This window comes from Papilio polytes, unplaced genomic scaffold (genome assembly GCF_000836215.1).
Source record: "Papilio polytes unplaced genomic scaffold, Ppol_1.0 DF824024.1, whole genome shotgun sequence".
In the NCBI taxonomy this organism is placed as follows: domain Eukaryota; kingdom Metazoa; phylum Arthropoda; class Insecta; order Lepidoptera; family Papilionidae; genus Papilio; species Papilio polytes.
In genome coordinates, this window is record NW_013525180.1 from 3,388,714 (window position 1) to 3,403,546 (window position 14,833).

The 14,833-nt window shown below is 36.5% G+C and overlaps 1 protein-coding gene across 2 annotated transcripts in view; it reads right to left on the reverse strand.

Annotated features, from left to right (window-relative positions):
• The window catches only part of LOC106101002 (homeobox protein Nkx-2.1-like), a 31,728-nt gene extending 17,677 nt beyond the window's left edge, over positions 1-14,051 (reverse strand). Inside the window, exons 1-2 of one of the 2 annotated variants that reach the window (XM_013280070.1) lie at positions 13,786-14,051; positions 8,230-8,426 (exon numbers count right to left, since the gene is read on the reverse strand). In XM_013280070.1, the coding sequence (XP_013135524.1) occupies positions 8,230-8,426; positions 13,786-14,012 (424 nt within the window). In that variant the 5' untranslated portion in view covers positions 14,013-14,051. Of the gene's footprint in view, positions 1-8,229; positions 8,427-13,270; positions 13,591-13,785 lie in introns of those variants that run through there. The other variant, XM_013280071.1, reaches the window with a different exon arrangement.
• Between the last annotated feature and the right edge of the window lie 782 nt (positions 14,052-14,833).

A 14,833-nucleotide genomic window follows, 5' to 3' on the forward strand; every position in this document is an offset into this window, starting at 1 on the left:
GTTGAGCGCAATAATGGCCTTCCGCGATGTAATAGCGTAGATACAGATTAAAAAGTTTCAAGGGAAAAAATGATGATGATAACTTAAAGCGGAATTTTACAATTTTAATTACATTGTCACAAACGTCCCAGCGCGTCCCATTATCATTACGTAAAAAAAGGAATTAATAACGGCATGAAAAAATTAAACTCCTCGCGCTGGCTACGCTCAAGTGTCAGCCCGCCATTTTCGCTAATGACACTAGACGTTTCCCGCGCGCTGAACGCTTCGCTCCGCGCTGCTTTATTTTGCACAGATTCAAAATAGCGTTTTTTATATTAAAAGTGGAATATAAGTTTATTTCTATAACGACTACTAAAATGAAAACATATAAAATATAATTTATTTAATATATTTATCTTATGAAATGGGTAATTTAATGTTTTCGAGTATTTCTGGACGGTAGGAAATAGAGTTGTCTTTTATCATTTTAATTAAATGCATATTTAACATGTTTCGTACATTTATTTATTGACTTGTATATGTTAGATGCCAGGATAAGATCGTTTTAATAATTCGTTTTATAAAATAACTAGCTATTCCCCTGCGGCTTCGTCCGCATGAAACTTTCATTACATTGTTTACATTTGTCAAATTATCGATAGCAAATGTCACAGTGACATGACATGACAAACCTTGCCAATCTTGCTTGCAATCATCCTTGATGTTGGCAGCAACTTATGGTCTCTTTCCCACATTAGGGTTTTTATCCAAAATATTTAACCCTAAGTTTAATAGAGTGAAAAAAGAAGCGTGACGTAAGTGTAGGGCTTTTTATTTAAAAAAAAATTATTTAAAAATATGCTGTAATTGCTGACATCTTAGGCAACAAAGAAGTGTGTTTTTACGCTTTATTATAATAGTAAGTAATAAGTAATAATATAAATTGTATAGATTGTATAGAGTTGTATAGTTATATAGATTTGCGAGAGATTAAAAGCTAATTTAATGCAAATGAAAAGGAAAAACAAACGTCATGTTTTTTATAAGTATAGTTACGTTGTTATTTAGAGTCACGGACTATTATAATTTTAGACATAAACTAAATAAAAAATAAAACACTGCTAAAGTCGACATTCATCGATACTATTCCAAGGCTAGGCAAGGAATTACAAGGCTCTTATTGTAATAAACTCTTCCAAAAGTTATGTTTATTAATGTGAAATATCGAAAGATGTGCTATCGAAGTTTTATTCAACATTCGATGGTTATTTTAAAATCGTTGACGCTGTACCGCTGTCAAGATTAGATTACTCTTTTTACCTACTTGTATTGAAAAGATGAAAATAAAATTGAGCAGCCGAAATGTAAGCATATTTAAAGAGTAATTTTTATTCATTCCGTGTTAACTTTCTAAAAACAAAATAAATTCGGATGAGAGCAATCCTAGCTTAGCGTTAGCGGCGCACGGATTTTTCGACACTTGTGAAAAATATTGCCAGAATTTATATGAAATTACTAAAAATGTAAGCGATAATGTAATTTAACATTTTTTACACGTAAATGCAGAAGGACGTCAATTCTAATCTTATAAAAAGAAAAAATCGTTATAATAAGTTCTGAAACTATTAAACCGATTTCAAAAATACATTCGACGTTAAAAAACTGCATTATCTCTGATTGGCTTTAATAAATGGTACATTAAATGGATATGACAGAAAAGATATAATATATCCCTTGCTATCCTGGCGAATTTGGAGGGAAACGCTAGTCTTACTACTTACTAATATTATAAATGCGAAAGTTTAGATGGATGGATGGATGTTTGTTAAAGTTTGTACCCTAAACGGCTGAACGGATCTCAATGAATTTTGGTACAGATGTAAAGCATAGTCTGAGAAAACACATAGGCTACTTATTTTTTTGTTTTTAATTCTTCGCCAACGGATTCGCGGGTAAAAGCTAGTAAAAAGTAAACGTGTTTCGCCTTAAAAATATCCATTATTCGTCCGTCATTTCGGCAGTCGGTGTAAGACCGGGCAATATTCCACGCATTATACCCGACTGATTCAGAGTTCATTCTATTTACACAACACTCGAGCACCGAAAAGGGTCTTTCAATAACTCCCCATTCTGTCTTACTTTCGTCGCCATTGTAGGACCTCTGTGCTTCTGTTTTGGCTGTATTCCGTATCATTGCCACATCAATATAAGAAAAAAAATGTATGCTCTTTGTCCAAACGTCAGTAGACGGACATTTTGTTATCGAGTCGGGGAATCTTTGAAATCGTATTTTAATCGAATTGTAGTTATTTTCGGGCACTTTAGCTTTTATAAGGGTTAATTGTATAAAAATTGAAGCGCTTAATGACGCATTAACAGATGTGTGTAGTTTTTTTATCTATATTGAATGGTGTAAAACTTATAATTCACGCATATTTTAGAAGAAACAATTGTCACATGCGAAAATCATAAGATTAACACGCACACATTATAACCTAAATTAAAAAATAAACCTGTCATATTTCCCGCCATTTCGTAGTGCATTAAAATTGGAAAATTCGGTTGATCTACAACCCTAGCTACAATGTTCGGGGCAACAATGCATAATGTTTTCACAACAAACTCCCTGGTAATTGCAAAGGGAGACGGCCGCTCGACATCGGTCACCGGTTTCGTATGTATCACAATTTGATGGAATGAAACTCATTGAAGGCAATAGTTGATTAAGGAATCAACATGGCTGCCGAACAGCTGACTGTATTACAGATTATATCTATACTAATATTATAAAGAGGAAAGATTTATATTTTTGTATGTATTGTAATAACTCAAAAACTATTGGCCGATTTGAAGAATTCTGTCACCATTAAAAAGCTACATTATCAGTGAGTAGCATAGGCTCTGTTTTTTAATGTTTTTTTTTTATTTCACACGGGGAAAGTCGCGGCCAGCAGCTTGTATGATAATAATTTTCTCAATCAAGTCGATTTTAAATACGGAATATTGTTATCTTTTAGTTACAACCTTAAGCTAATATATTTAGCTTAAATCTTGATTTTAATTGAAGATTTTCTGGTGTAGTTAACACAGCCTAATATTTTCAGTATTTACTCTTTGAGCAAAAAGAACTTTTACTCTTTGATATCGCCCTCACTTTTAAAGGTTTTATTACATTGGGATATTATAATTCGGGATGTGCTCTCTAGTTGAAAATCTTTAACGCTAGTGGGCAGTGCGAGTGTGTTTGATGACCGGGCAATTGCCGTGAAATTGGCCGGGGCCGGCGGGGCTGCGCGTGACGGACCCCGCCACGCCGCCACGCCGCCCTCTAGGTGTCGACTCTCAACAATGTTAGCCATTAACATACTTTATCTATATTAAATATGTTTTTATTTGACATTCAAGATTTATATATCAATAGTTTTAAATAATCCACGAGTGAATTAAAAAATATTCATTACTAGCTTTCGTCTGTGACTCCGTCCGCGTGAAATTAAAAGAAATGTATTCTTCCAAACTATCCTCTACATCTGTGCTTTTCATCGAGATACTTTCCGTTTACGCTACTCCAACAAACATTCATCCATATAAACTTTCGCATTTATAATATTAGTAAAATGATCTAGGTATATAAAAGTGTAAAAAAAGTAACTAACAGAAACATATTTTAAATTATGCAGAGTCGGTAAAAATATATTTCCCGTCAATACAATGGACCAATAAGAAATACATTTGCAACCAAGGAAACGTAAATTAAAGTTTCCTGTTTAAAACTGGCAATTAACAAAAATTAATTTAATATAAGTGTTACAGTCAACTTAATAAGACGTTCACGATAACTTAAGTAATCCAAGTAAATACAGAAACGAGGAAAACGCAATAACATTAAAACACTTGAAATACAAAAATAACATGACCAAGGAGGTTCTCAGTGAAAGTCAAACAAATCGAAATGTTGCCGATTTAAAATTTGTTGTTTTGTTGAAGTTTTTAAGCCTTTGTTAAATATTATTTTAATACTGCTTTATAATAAAATGTCACCTTTACGAAATCTAACATCTTATATATCTTACTAATAATATTATAAATGCGGAAGTTTAGATGGATGGATGGATGTTTGTTAGAGTTTGGTATAGATGTAGAGCATACATAGTCTGGAAGAGCATACAGTCTAATTGCTTGCGTTTTTTTTAAATTTCACGCGAACGGAGTCGCGGGAGAAAGTTAGTTCATTTATAAAATTAAAGCAGTAGTTAAAAATTTAAACTAATATTGCTATAAATGTTTACGGTAGAAATAATTCTGATTTAACTATGTGGGATTATAATGTGGGTGGCAAAAAACACTAAGTAAACCTTAATAAAACTAGAAGTGACGACGAACGTGCTACCGAATTACCCATCCTCATAGTTCTTCCCACACCACTTGTCTTTATGTTTGTATGTCTACACAAAATTTTATACGTGAAATTGTCGATCTGTACGTGAGGAACATGCGACGTGCGCTGCTCAAAGCCGCGTTGTCGCCGGTCAATATTTACTCACAACTAATGGATTTCGCGAACGGACCCCAACACGTCATCTACTCATATCGACTACTGTTCGATATTCAACTTGTATTGCAACAGATTATATTAAAACGCATCATTTTTTTTACAAGATAGTCTTTGGATTGACAAACGTTTTCTCCTTAAGTATCTTAATATTTCAAGGGGAATATCTACAGAAGATAAAAAACATAACAAAAGCTATGGCCTAAACCAATGAGTACGAACATAAGCTCTATAATCTATGGTCAGAAAAACCGGTAAACATAAACGTTTTCAAACGTGTCATAAATCAATGTTCGCGATACCTGAGCGTCCGAGTGGCGTACATCAAACGGAGTCAAAGGCACTCGGCAGCGGTCAGCCTCAAATTAAAACCGCCCGCGGCCCCGAGAGCGTCACTTAGCTTTCGCCTAATGCGGCGAGTGGACGCGTCAGTACCAGCCGGCCGCATTTGTCTTCCTTTATACCAGGAAGCCAATGTTTACCAACCCATTTAGATTTACGTTTTCAACGCTTTTTGTATTATAAAACACAGTTTCACAAACTAGTTTTACCAATATTTTTCCTAATTATAAAAGTAAATCAGTAAAATAAAAGGCGACAAAAACACTGAGGTCATAAATTTCTGTTAATTTAAGAAAACTATAAGATTTATATATGAATATTTTGTTATATTCCTGCCTATTAATAACTTGTATGTTCTAATTTCCTACTTTACATTCCATAATAGTATACATTTTAATAATTTGTTGTGAAGAAAATATCTTTCTGGTTAACAATAACTATCAAATACATCACATAGTGTGCATCATTTCCGATCAAGCGCGTCAGATAGAGCCACTGTTTTTACAGCCAAGAGGGGAGTGATGGTAATACAATAGGGCTATTATTCTCGATGTTGATTCACGCACAATTTGCCAGCGGGCGCGTTTATTTAGTGCTGGCAACATTCTCCGATACTCGCGGGGGGATGCCGGGTTTTGTTACGGCCGTCGACGATTTTAACACGATTACTGTTAGCGAATTTGTCACTCACAGATGTGATGTTAATTAGCTTTTATCACTTGAAAATAGTAATAATAAAAAAATAAATAATACTATCATATTAATATTATAAATGCGGAAGTTTAGATGGATGGATGTTTGTTAGTGTTAGTAGCTAAAACGGCTGAACGGATTTGAATGTGGGTTAGATGTAGAGGATAGTCAGGAACAACTCACTTTTGTTTTTTTTAATTGCACGCGGGTGTAGTCCCGGGGCGAAAGCTAGTTATCTATATTTACTTTATTCTACTAGAGTATACCATATACTATATTTTGACCAGTTCACTAATATAAAATAACTTTGTTGATGAAATTTAGGTTAACTAAATACAGTGCAAATTGTGTTTAAATTTGAAAGGTGTCGTCAACATGATACAAGAATTGTTGAAGTGGCTGAAGTAGCGACTCGAGTGGGCAACGCATATTTATCTATATTTCAACTTGCATCGCATTACGTGGGCTAAACTAAAAATGATTTTAGGCGAGCCTTCGACTGCGACCTCACGCTATTTGCCGACGTGAGGCTTCATGTTTACGTAGCCAAGGCTCTAGTGGTGGACAAACATGGGACCGATCGACGGAATTGCTTATTTTGTCTCTGCCTACACAACTCCCTACTACAGGTATTCACAGGAGCCGGGCGTGCCCCAAGGCAGCGCATTCGGACCACTTTTTCTTACACACTTCTTGCCTCTGTAGTGGGATAATAATTCGGTGGACGATATTCGAGAGCGTGTTTTACGCTTAAATGGAATGTTACCGTTATAATCTGTTTTTGGGTGCGCTTCAGCGACGAACATTTATCAGCTTGAATTGAATGATGCTTGAGCATTTGTCAACATACACAGTAAAACCTCTTTTTTCGTACTAAGTAATTTTAATAATTATACTACGAAATATAATAAACTCTAATGACTGTTATGTATAGTGTCCAAAAGAAACCATAAGTCATATTAAAAAAGCGTATATTTTAAAGAAATTGCGTCAATTTCTCAGATCCGAAAAATCTTTTAGCCAGCTCTTGCTTTGAATATACAAAAACACTATTTTTGTTTACTATTCGCAAACAAGACTTTTGAGTTTGTTATCCGCTGTTCATTGGAAGGGCAGTTTAAACAACGTACTTGACACAAATAAGCCAATTAACCCAACTTATTTACGAACTTGAAAACACGTGTAAATAATAAGCGACGAACAATTCTTAACAAAGCATTGCACTGCTTCCTTACTTTAAAATGTTAATAAAATCAGTAGTTATGAAAACTTTTACGTAACAACGTATTGTTAAATAAGCAAATGTCACCTAATCTAAATTTCCCGCTAAAAATGTGTTTAATGTTCGTTGTTATAATTTTTAATGAAGCTAAACATTAAAGTAAATTCGTTTTAAAACAAACTGAAGCTATGATTTCGGCTTTGTTTTATGGTGTTACGTAATTCGATTGTCGATGACTATTTTCCTATCATTGTCTTCCGGCGTCGAAGCGCGGTCGACGCCATCTTGTTTCTCAAGTGAACTTTCAAATTAGTTTGACTATGGACTTGAGTTGAATACGAACAATAGAGAACAGAGAATTTTAGTTATTTGTGAAATTAACTAGTAATAATTACATCGTAAAGAATTTTATTTTTTAATTAAATGTTAATTCTAATTAGATTTTAGTCACATTTCATGTTATTTGTCATATGACGTGACTATGAACAAATGAACACTAAAACGTTCGAATCGTTTATATCGATTTTATAAGAAAAACGCGGACATTTTAATATTGTTCTATCGAGTACAAATAAGCAGGAGCGGTAATTAATAAACAAACTGTGGATAATATTACAAAGGTATTGACTTATCAAAAGGCGATATCGGATGCTCCCGCGACGCACTCCCGGCAAAGATTAAGTTACAGCAATGAATAGCTGTGAAACAGATACGACACTTCGACAAAATAGGTAACCATTACAGTAATAAAGAAATGCATAAAACTGCTTTCCGTATTGAAAAGGTATAATTATCAATGTGTAGGATAGTGTGAAAACTGAGTTTCACCATGCACTTATATGTTTTGGTGTCCTGGAAGTTTGTAATTAGTTCTAACGACTCTCAGACATCTCAAAGGATAATCTCACGGTACTTTGGAAGTAGGTATAAAACTGCATCGCATGTCTTATCTATCTTGTTAGTCTAAGGTTACAAATGCTGGGATCGGGCGCGCGGGCACGCAGACTTTACCTTTTTAAATGTTTTCACTGTGCTCTTAATGGTGTTGACAAAAGGGCCACTGCACTGCAATCTGATAGCGTTACTTTTTTTTAAAATTACGGAATCAAGTGTTTATGACCTGATTGTTATTGTTAAGAAACGAGGTTGTATATGTGCAAGGTGACGAACGGTTTTATGTTTTAAGACATGATTTTGATTTGTTCTTTTTTATCTAATAATAAAAATGAAATATAGAAATATTTATAAAGAGAAAAGATCTTGTATGCATTGAAATAACTGAAAAACTACTGGGCCGATTGTAAAAATTCTTTCATTGTTAGAAAGGTAATTCATCTATTTACTATTTTTTAATTACACGCGTGCGAAGTCGCTAGTAACAGCTAGTACTTAAATATACTTTTAAATAGCAGTCAAATAACTTGATGTGCAGACTCACTGGCAAACCTGGGGTCGTTGGATGCGGGATACCAGCTTGCGCCGCGCATGTCCCCGTAGTGCGGCAGGTCAGCTGGGGCGCAGCCATAGCCCTGCACAGGCGCGCCGCCGTACAACGGCACCGCGTACGGGTTGGCCGCCATACCGCACGAGGCCGGACCCAGCGGCGAGTTGATACTGCTCCCTGAAGAGTTTGACCTGCGGAAATATGTATAATAAGACGGGATTCAAAAGGCTGATTATCGGGCTCCACCTTCAGTTAGATTAGGCCTACCTAGCTAGGTATGTATTTCCTAACGGTAATTAAAACTACATATAATTAATAAAACATTCACCGCAATTCGGTAACGCATCTAAAACGCCTTTATAGTGCATTCATACTAATATTATAAATGCGAAAGTTTAGATGGATGGATGGATGTTTGTTAGAGTTTGTAGGTTGAACCGCTGAACGGATTTCGATGAAATTTGGTGTAGGTATAGAACGTAGTCTGAAAGAGGCCTAATTTTAGTCCCTTCCCCTTTCCACCCTTCCTTAAGAGGAAAGGATGGGAAGGAAAAGTGGATTTGACAGTGGAGGAGACGCATAGGAAGGGGAAAAGTCCTCTTTATGTGCGTCTCCTCCGTCAATTAAGGTTATTCTACGTATATTCATCTGCAATTGCGGATGTTTATGGGCAGCGGTCGCTTTCCATCTTGGTGGATTCAGGTGGCCGTTTGCTCGATTGCCACTTTATATTATAAAAAAAAAGAATACATAGGCTATTCACTTTTGTCTTTTTTAATTTCACACGAGCGGAGTCGCGGGCGAAAGCTAGTTTTAAATAAAAGCGCGCACACTTTGACTAAACTGTAGCACAGCTGTTGTCCGATTGTCTATTGTTTTGCAGCCAATTTAACCGTTTAGTTGCACAACTAAAAATGGAATAGTGTGCGCACCTCCATATAAGCTCATAGGAATCAACAAACTAAACAGTTTTGCGATAGTTTCGTCAAAGGTGTGCGCGTGCTCATATTAAGATGAATATTTTTTTTGGAAAGACCTTAACTAACTAGTATTGTGCTGGTAAGTATTTTTGGAATGTTAATATTTACATTTTTATATCTAAGTTATATTTACATCCGCAAACATTATTTGCGTATTTGCGTATGACATATCACACGACATGGTGTTAAAAATCCATCGTAACAGCATCATCATGAGTGTCATAAAGGTATATTACAAATAGGAGCTATAAAATTATTAAAAACTTTTATTAAACAAATTCATAATTGAATTAGATCGATAACCTATTCTAGCAACAAACGTGTTATTTAATTTACACATACGTTGTAGATGTAATGATTTAGTACCCAAAATGTCGATTGCATATTTAATTCTATAATCTATGTTTGTTAATGACAGTAATCATGAATGGGCGCTTGAAATTGCGGCGTAAACGCGACCCGAACGCACCCGCGGTCCGCGGCGCCAGCAACCCGTCACTGTAAACAAAAGCCAGCTTAACTCTAATCCCTATTTACACAATTTAATCTCCTGCCCCTACCCATCCCGTTAAACGGTACGAAGATATAAAAATAGGGATGCACCTATCGATAAAAACTAACTATCGATTTAGATCACACATCGATATCGATAAAATTATACAGAATATTTTTAAACATTATTAATAAATAATTATATTTAAGCATTTCTAAAATCCAATGAAGATTATTATAAGACACATTTTTAAGTAGGTTGCATCATATTTCTTTACTATTCGTTTTAAAATAATAAGTAAACCGAAAAAAACCGATAAAGTCAGATAAGTACGAAGTTCATAATTTTAGAAAGTTTTCGTTAAATTGGTAAAAAGCACTAAAAACTTGAAAACAAATTGATTGGTAAAAAAGCTCTTTTCTAATGTGTGAACTTTTTATTTCACAATCACATATAATTTATCGATAGTTACAAAACATCCCTTTAGCTAACAGAGCAATTTACACTCAATTCCGAACCTTATGTGTCACCACGTAAAAATTAACACGATCTATTCTATCTGGGTGGTGGAACGCCCCATTACGATGTTTGACTTGACAAATTGAGTTTTGACAGGGCGGGAAATTTACCGCGAACAATTTTAGGTTAGGTCCCTCAAATTTGGTGTAATTTGATTGGATTAGAGGTTGTTATCTTTTAATTTGCGTCTTGTTTTCATTGTTAATTGGTAGGTACTTGGCGTTTATTTAATTGGTTATTTTATTTAGTTACATTTCTTTAACAAATCAAGAATATTAATTAAGTATATATTTATTTAATTATCAATTTAAATTAAAGGAAAGATTTTAAAAGTAAGCTAGACTATAGAGTTTTGGAAAGCCGTTGACGAATCCGGCTCATTATTCATCTGTTTATTTTTTCGCGTACATCTTAAATTCTGTTTATAGACATGTAAATGACCATTTGACTAAACGCAAGACACACAAACCGACAGGCGTGAGTCCGTCACCACTCGTACTCTGCAAACACTCCGACTCTACGATGTCTTGTCAAATTAAAAATACAGCCGCCATATTGGCTGTACGGTGTTAAGATCTTTGATTAATGTTTTATTAAAAAAAATACTTGTCAATTTCGTAAGACGTCAAAAGTTTCTGTCAGCTACGAATCACTGAACTCTGAATTTTGAACCAAATAATAAATCTATTACTAGTCAATAATTAAGAAAGGTTATTCAAAGATTCTTAACCATCTGTGCTACTAAATCAAATAATAAAAATAAATATGACTAATATTCACACAACTTGAAAATATAATTGATAAATAATATTTTTATTGTTGTCCGTTTACATACGTTAAATAAATATTAGTAATGAAGACTTAAGTTTTATCTTGACATTATGAATGCAAACTTTTTATAAGAATTTATTTATGTAAAGTAGGTTTATTTTTTAAACGATGACGTATTGCAGGTGTAGGGATAAAAGAGATTTTCTTTTGTTTGTAATTTACAGCCCACACAGACTACGGGCCGATTCGATTTTCGAATCGGCCGATAGTCTACCATCTATGGAAGTTCTTATTCCCGCTAGTGACCAGTAAGAGCGTGCGCACACTTGAAACTAAACTATCGCACAACTGATTAGTCGCGCTTTGAATCCTATCAGTGGAATTAGCTGCGAAACAATCGACAATCGTGTGGCCTGTTACTTATGATCAATAAATGGCTTTTAATATGATTTTAACCAACTTTAAACGCAATCATAGTCATACTAATCATACAAATATTATAAATGCGAAAGTTTAGACGGATGGATGTTTGTTAGAGTTTGTAGCCTAAACGACTGAACGGATTTCGATGAAATTTGGCATAGATGTAGAGGATAGTCTGGAAGAATACATAGGCTTTTTACTTTTATTTTTTTTTAATTCCACGCGGACGGAGTCGAGAAAGCTAGTGTAGTTATATTTTAACAAAAATATTATTCGTTTTGAGGTTAGTGAACCGGAATATAATCACGTCAATTACTGAAACAGTGTAAAGTATGAAACGTGCTAAACACGTAGAGTTCCGACAGTTTTTGGAAGTCTAACTATTCAGATTAAATTAAGTGTGTGTAAACTGAACTTTGAACTGTCAGTTCTACTGTACAGTTCATATTGCCTAGACACACATTTTTACTGAAAAATCAAACTATATGCAGATGTAGTAGGTATGTAAAGCATATGTAGCGGGTTTTTATATTTTACTAGCTTTCGCCCGCGACTCCGTCGGCGCGGATTAAAAAAAAAAACAAAAGTGAGTAGCCTATGTGTTCTTCCAGATTATCCTCGACATATATACCAAATTTCATCGAAATCCGTTCAGCCGTTTAGGCTACAAACTCTAACAAACATCCATCCATCCATCTAAACTTTCGCATTAATAATATTAGTATGATATTTGACTAGATTTCGCCCGCGATACCGTCCGGGCGGAAAAAAAAAAAACAAAAGCAAGTAGCCCATGTGGATCCAGATTATGTTCTACATCTATGCCAAGTTTCATCCGGATCCGCTAACATCCATCCATCCATCCATCTAAACTTTAGCATTTACAATATTTGTATGATTAGTATGATTTTACTATAAGGCCCTAAAAATTGATTTTACAACAATGTAGACGATGTTTTACTACTTTTCTATCTAACGCCATAATGTAGGTATATAAAATGTTATGTTTGAGTTTGTTCGTTATGTTTTACGAAACTACAGTGCAGTAAAAATTTGAGTGGAGCTTCCGAGACGTTAAGTTTTTAACAAAATAATTAAAAAAATAAACATGTAAGGATATGGATATTTTAAAAGCTAGTATTAAATGAAATTTAGTTAAAAAATCGTAATTAATTAAAAAAAAATTACGTCAAAATTGGCAACATTCGGACACATTTGTTTCATAACATCATTTCAATACAAATAACTTCAACGACTTCCGATAACTTAATTCCAACTTGATTTAGTTTTCAAACTTAAGTTCAGTATATCATAGAAATATTCTTATAAAATGTTCATTATTATTATATTTTTATGAAATTATAACTATTATTATATTTTATGTTATTAGGTTAGTGGAGGATTCATTGAAATTTGTTTTTTAATTATTTTTTTTTAAATGTATCAATGTTTTCTATATAAGTACATAATAGGTGCTCTAAAATTTTTATGTTCAGATTTCTAAGAATTCTTCATAAACTATAAATATAACATTTTCGTTTTGATTCAATTATTAACCAATTTGTAATTTTTCCCGCAAATAAAATCTTAAGATAATAGGCCTACCATTGTTGGATTGCGTCGTATTTGTTTGTTAATTGCGCTTTTGTTTATCTTCCTTTAGTTATAAAATGTTTGAATTCTCATTGAATGATGAATGAATCCATTGTAGTCCCAACTTTGATATTTAAATGCGTATGTAAATATTTATGAACTTATGTAAAAGTCGGGTTTAAACTACAACGTTTGTAGATAACTTGATGTTGATGCTTCAGAAACCGTAACAAATGGGATAATGATGGATACATACATATGCATGTACGCCTCGAGCGTCATCGCGGTCAGCCTCCCCCGCGCGCCGCTACACCGCTACACCGCCCGCCTTACTCGCTACTGCTACGGCTAGCTGCGGCTAGGTGCGGCTAGCTGCCGGTACTGGCCGGCTCGCGGACAAACATCGTGCTCGCGGTCGCGGTCAAAGATAAGTCGAAGTACTTGTTGGTATCTAGTTACGGAACGCAAGTAAAGTATCGGGTTGTTGGCCCTAGCGGCCCTAGCGGACCTAGCAGGCCGGGCGGCGCGGCGCGGCGGGCTAGCGCGGCGTGTCCTCGACCTCGCACTCGCACTCACATCGCATCTCACTTGACCGCCGATCACAACATACCTGCACAAACAAACGTCACAGAACTATATCCTTCGACTACGAGCGTCGGTCGAGCACTCTCGAGACCTTCGGCCCACTCGAAAAATCAGCGGGTGGAGGTCGGCTCCCCCGCCCCCCGCGCGGCCCCGCGGCCCCCGCCCGCGCCCGATCGATGCACGCACCTGTACGGCGACGGCGGGTTGTTCGCGAGCTCCAATTTGCGGTATTCCTCTATCGGCGAGAGGATGTCGGTGACGGAGAAGGGCGTAGAATGCTGGAGCTGCAGTTGAGAGAGGTTCTGCTGCAGCAGCGCCGACTTCGGCGACAGGCTCATCGCCAGCTCGGCGGCGCTCAGCTCCGGCAGCGCCTCCGCCGGACACGGCGAGTAGCCGCCGCCCTCCGCGGACATCCGACCGGCCGCACTCGACGCCACTCACGCCACTCGACGGCTCAGCCTCTAGTGGCTCTCGGGGCGAGAGTGGCGCCCGGAGCCCCCGGCGCGGCGCACCACTCGACCGCCCCGCCCGCCGCCCGCCCCGCGCACCGCCCCACGCCCCGGCCCCGGCGCGGTGGGGCGCGCGCGCCATTGGCCGGGCGGCGCGGGGCGTGCAGAGGCGTGGCCGGGGTTCCGCGCCGGGCGCCGGGAGTGCGCCGCGCGCAGTGTGCCGCGGCCCGCGCGGGGCTGCGCCGCGCTCGCTCGCGCCCCTTCATCTTCGCCACACATCAGTTGTCTTGCGTTCTCGGATCGTTTGTGAATCTGATCAACCGTTTCTCTGTCTCTCTGATAAGTTACGTTCTCTCGCAGACATTTTATAACGTTTGTAATAGGAAATAAAATAGTAATCGTTAAGAAGTGAGTAGCATAGTTAAAAAACTTAAAATTTTTTGCAATAGGCTATCAGCAAAAGCATTGTATATTTGTGATTTAAGTTTAGAGAACAAGTAAGACAAAGTATATTTATTGTTGATCTGACGACAAGTGTTGTGCCTAACAAAGCAGTAGTGTCCAATTTGTCGAAGTATACTTGTATTATTATTATTATATAATCACAATTCTATTAATATCCCTTTCATTTAGAATACAAAGACTATGTGTCAATAGAAGTATCACGGCAATGGAACACCTGTCACTGTAAAGCCTGCTACACACGTTTTATTTTAACTGCATAGTTATCATATTTTCAACTGTCATTTTCAACTGTACCGATAAAGTTTTGTCAACATTTTGTC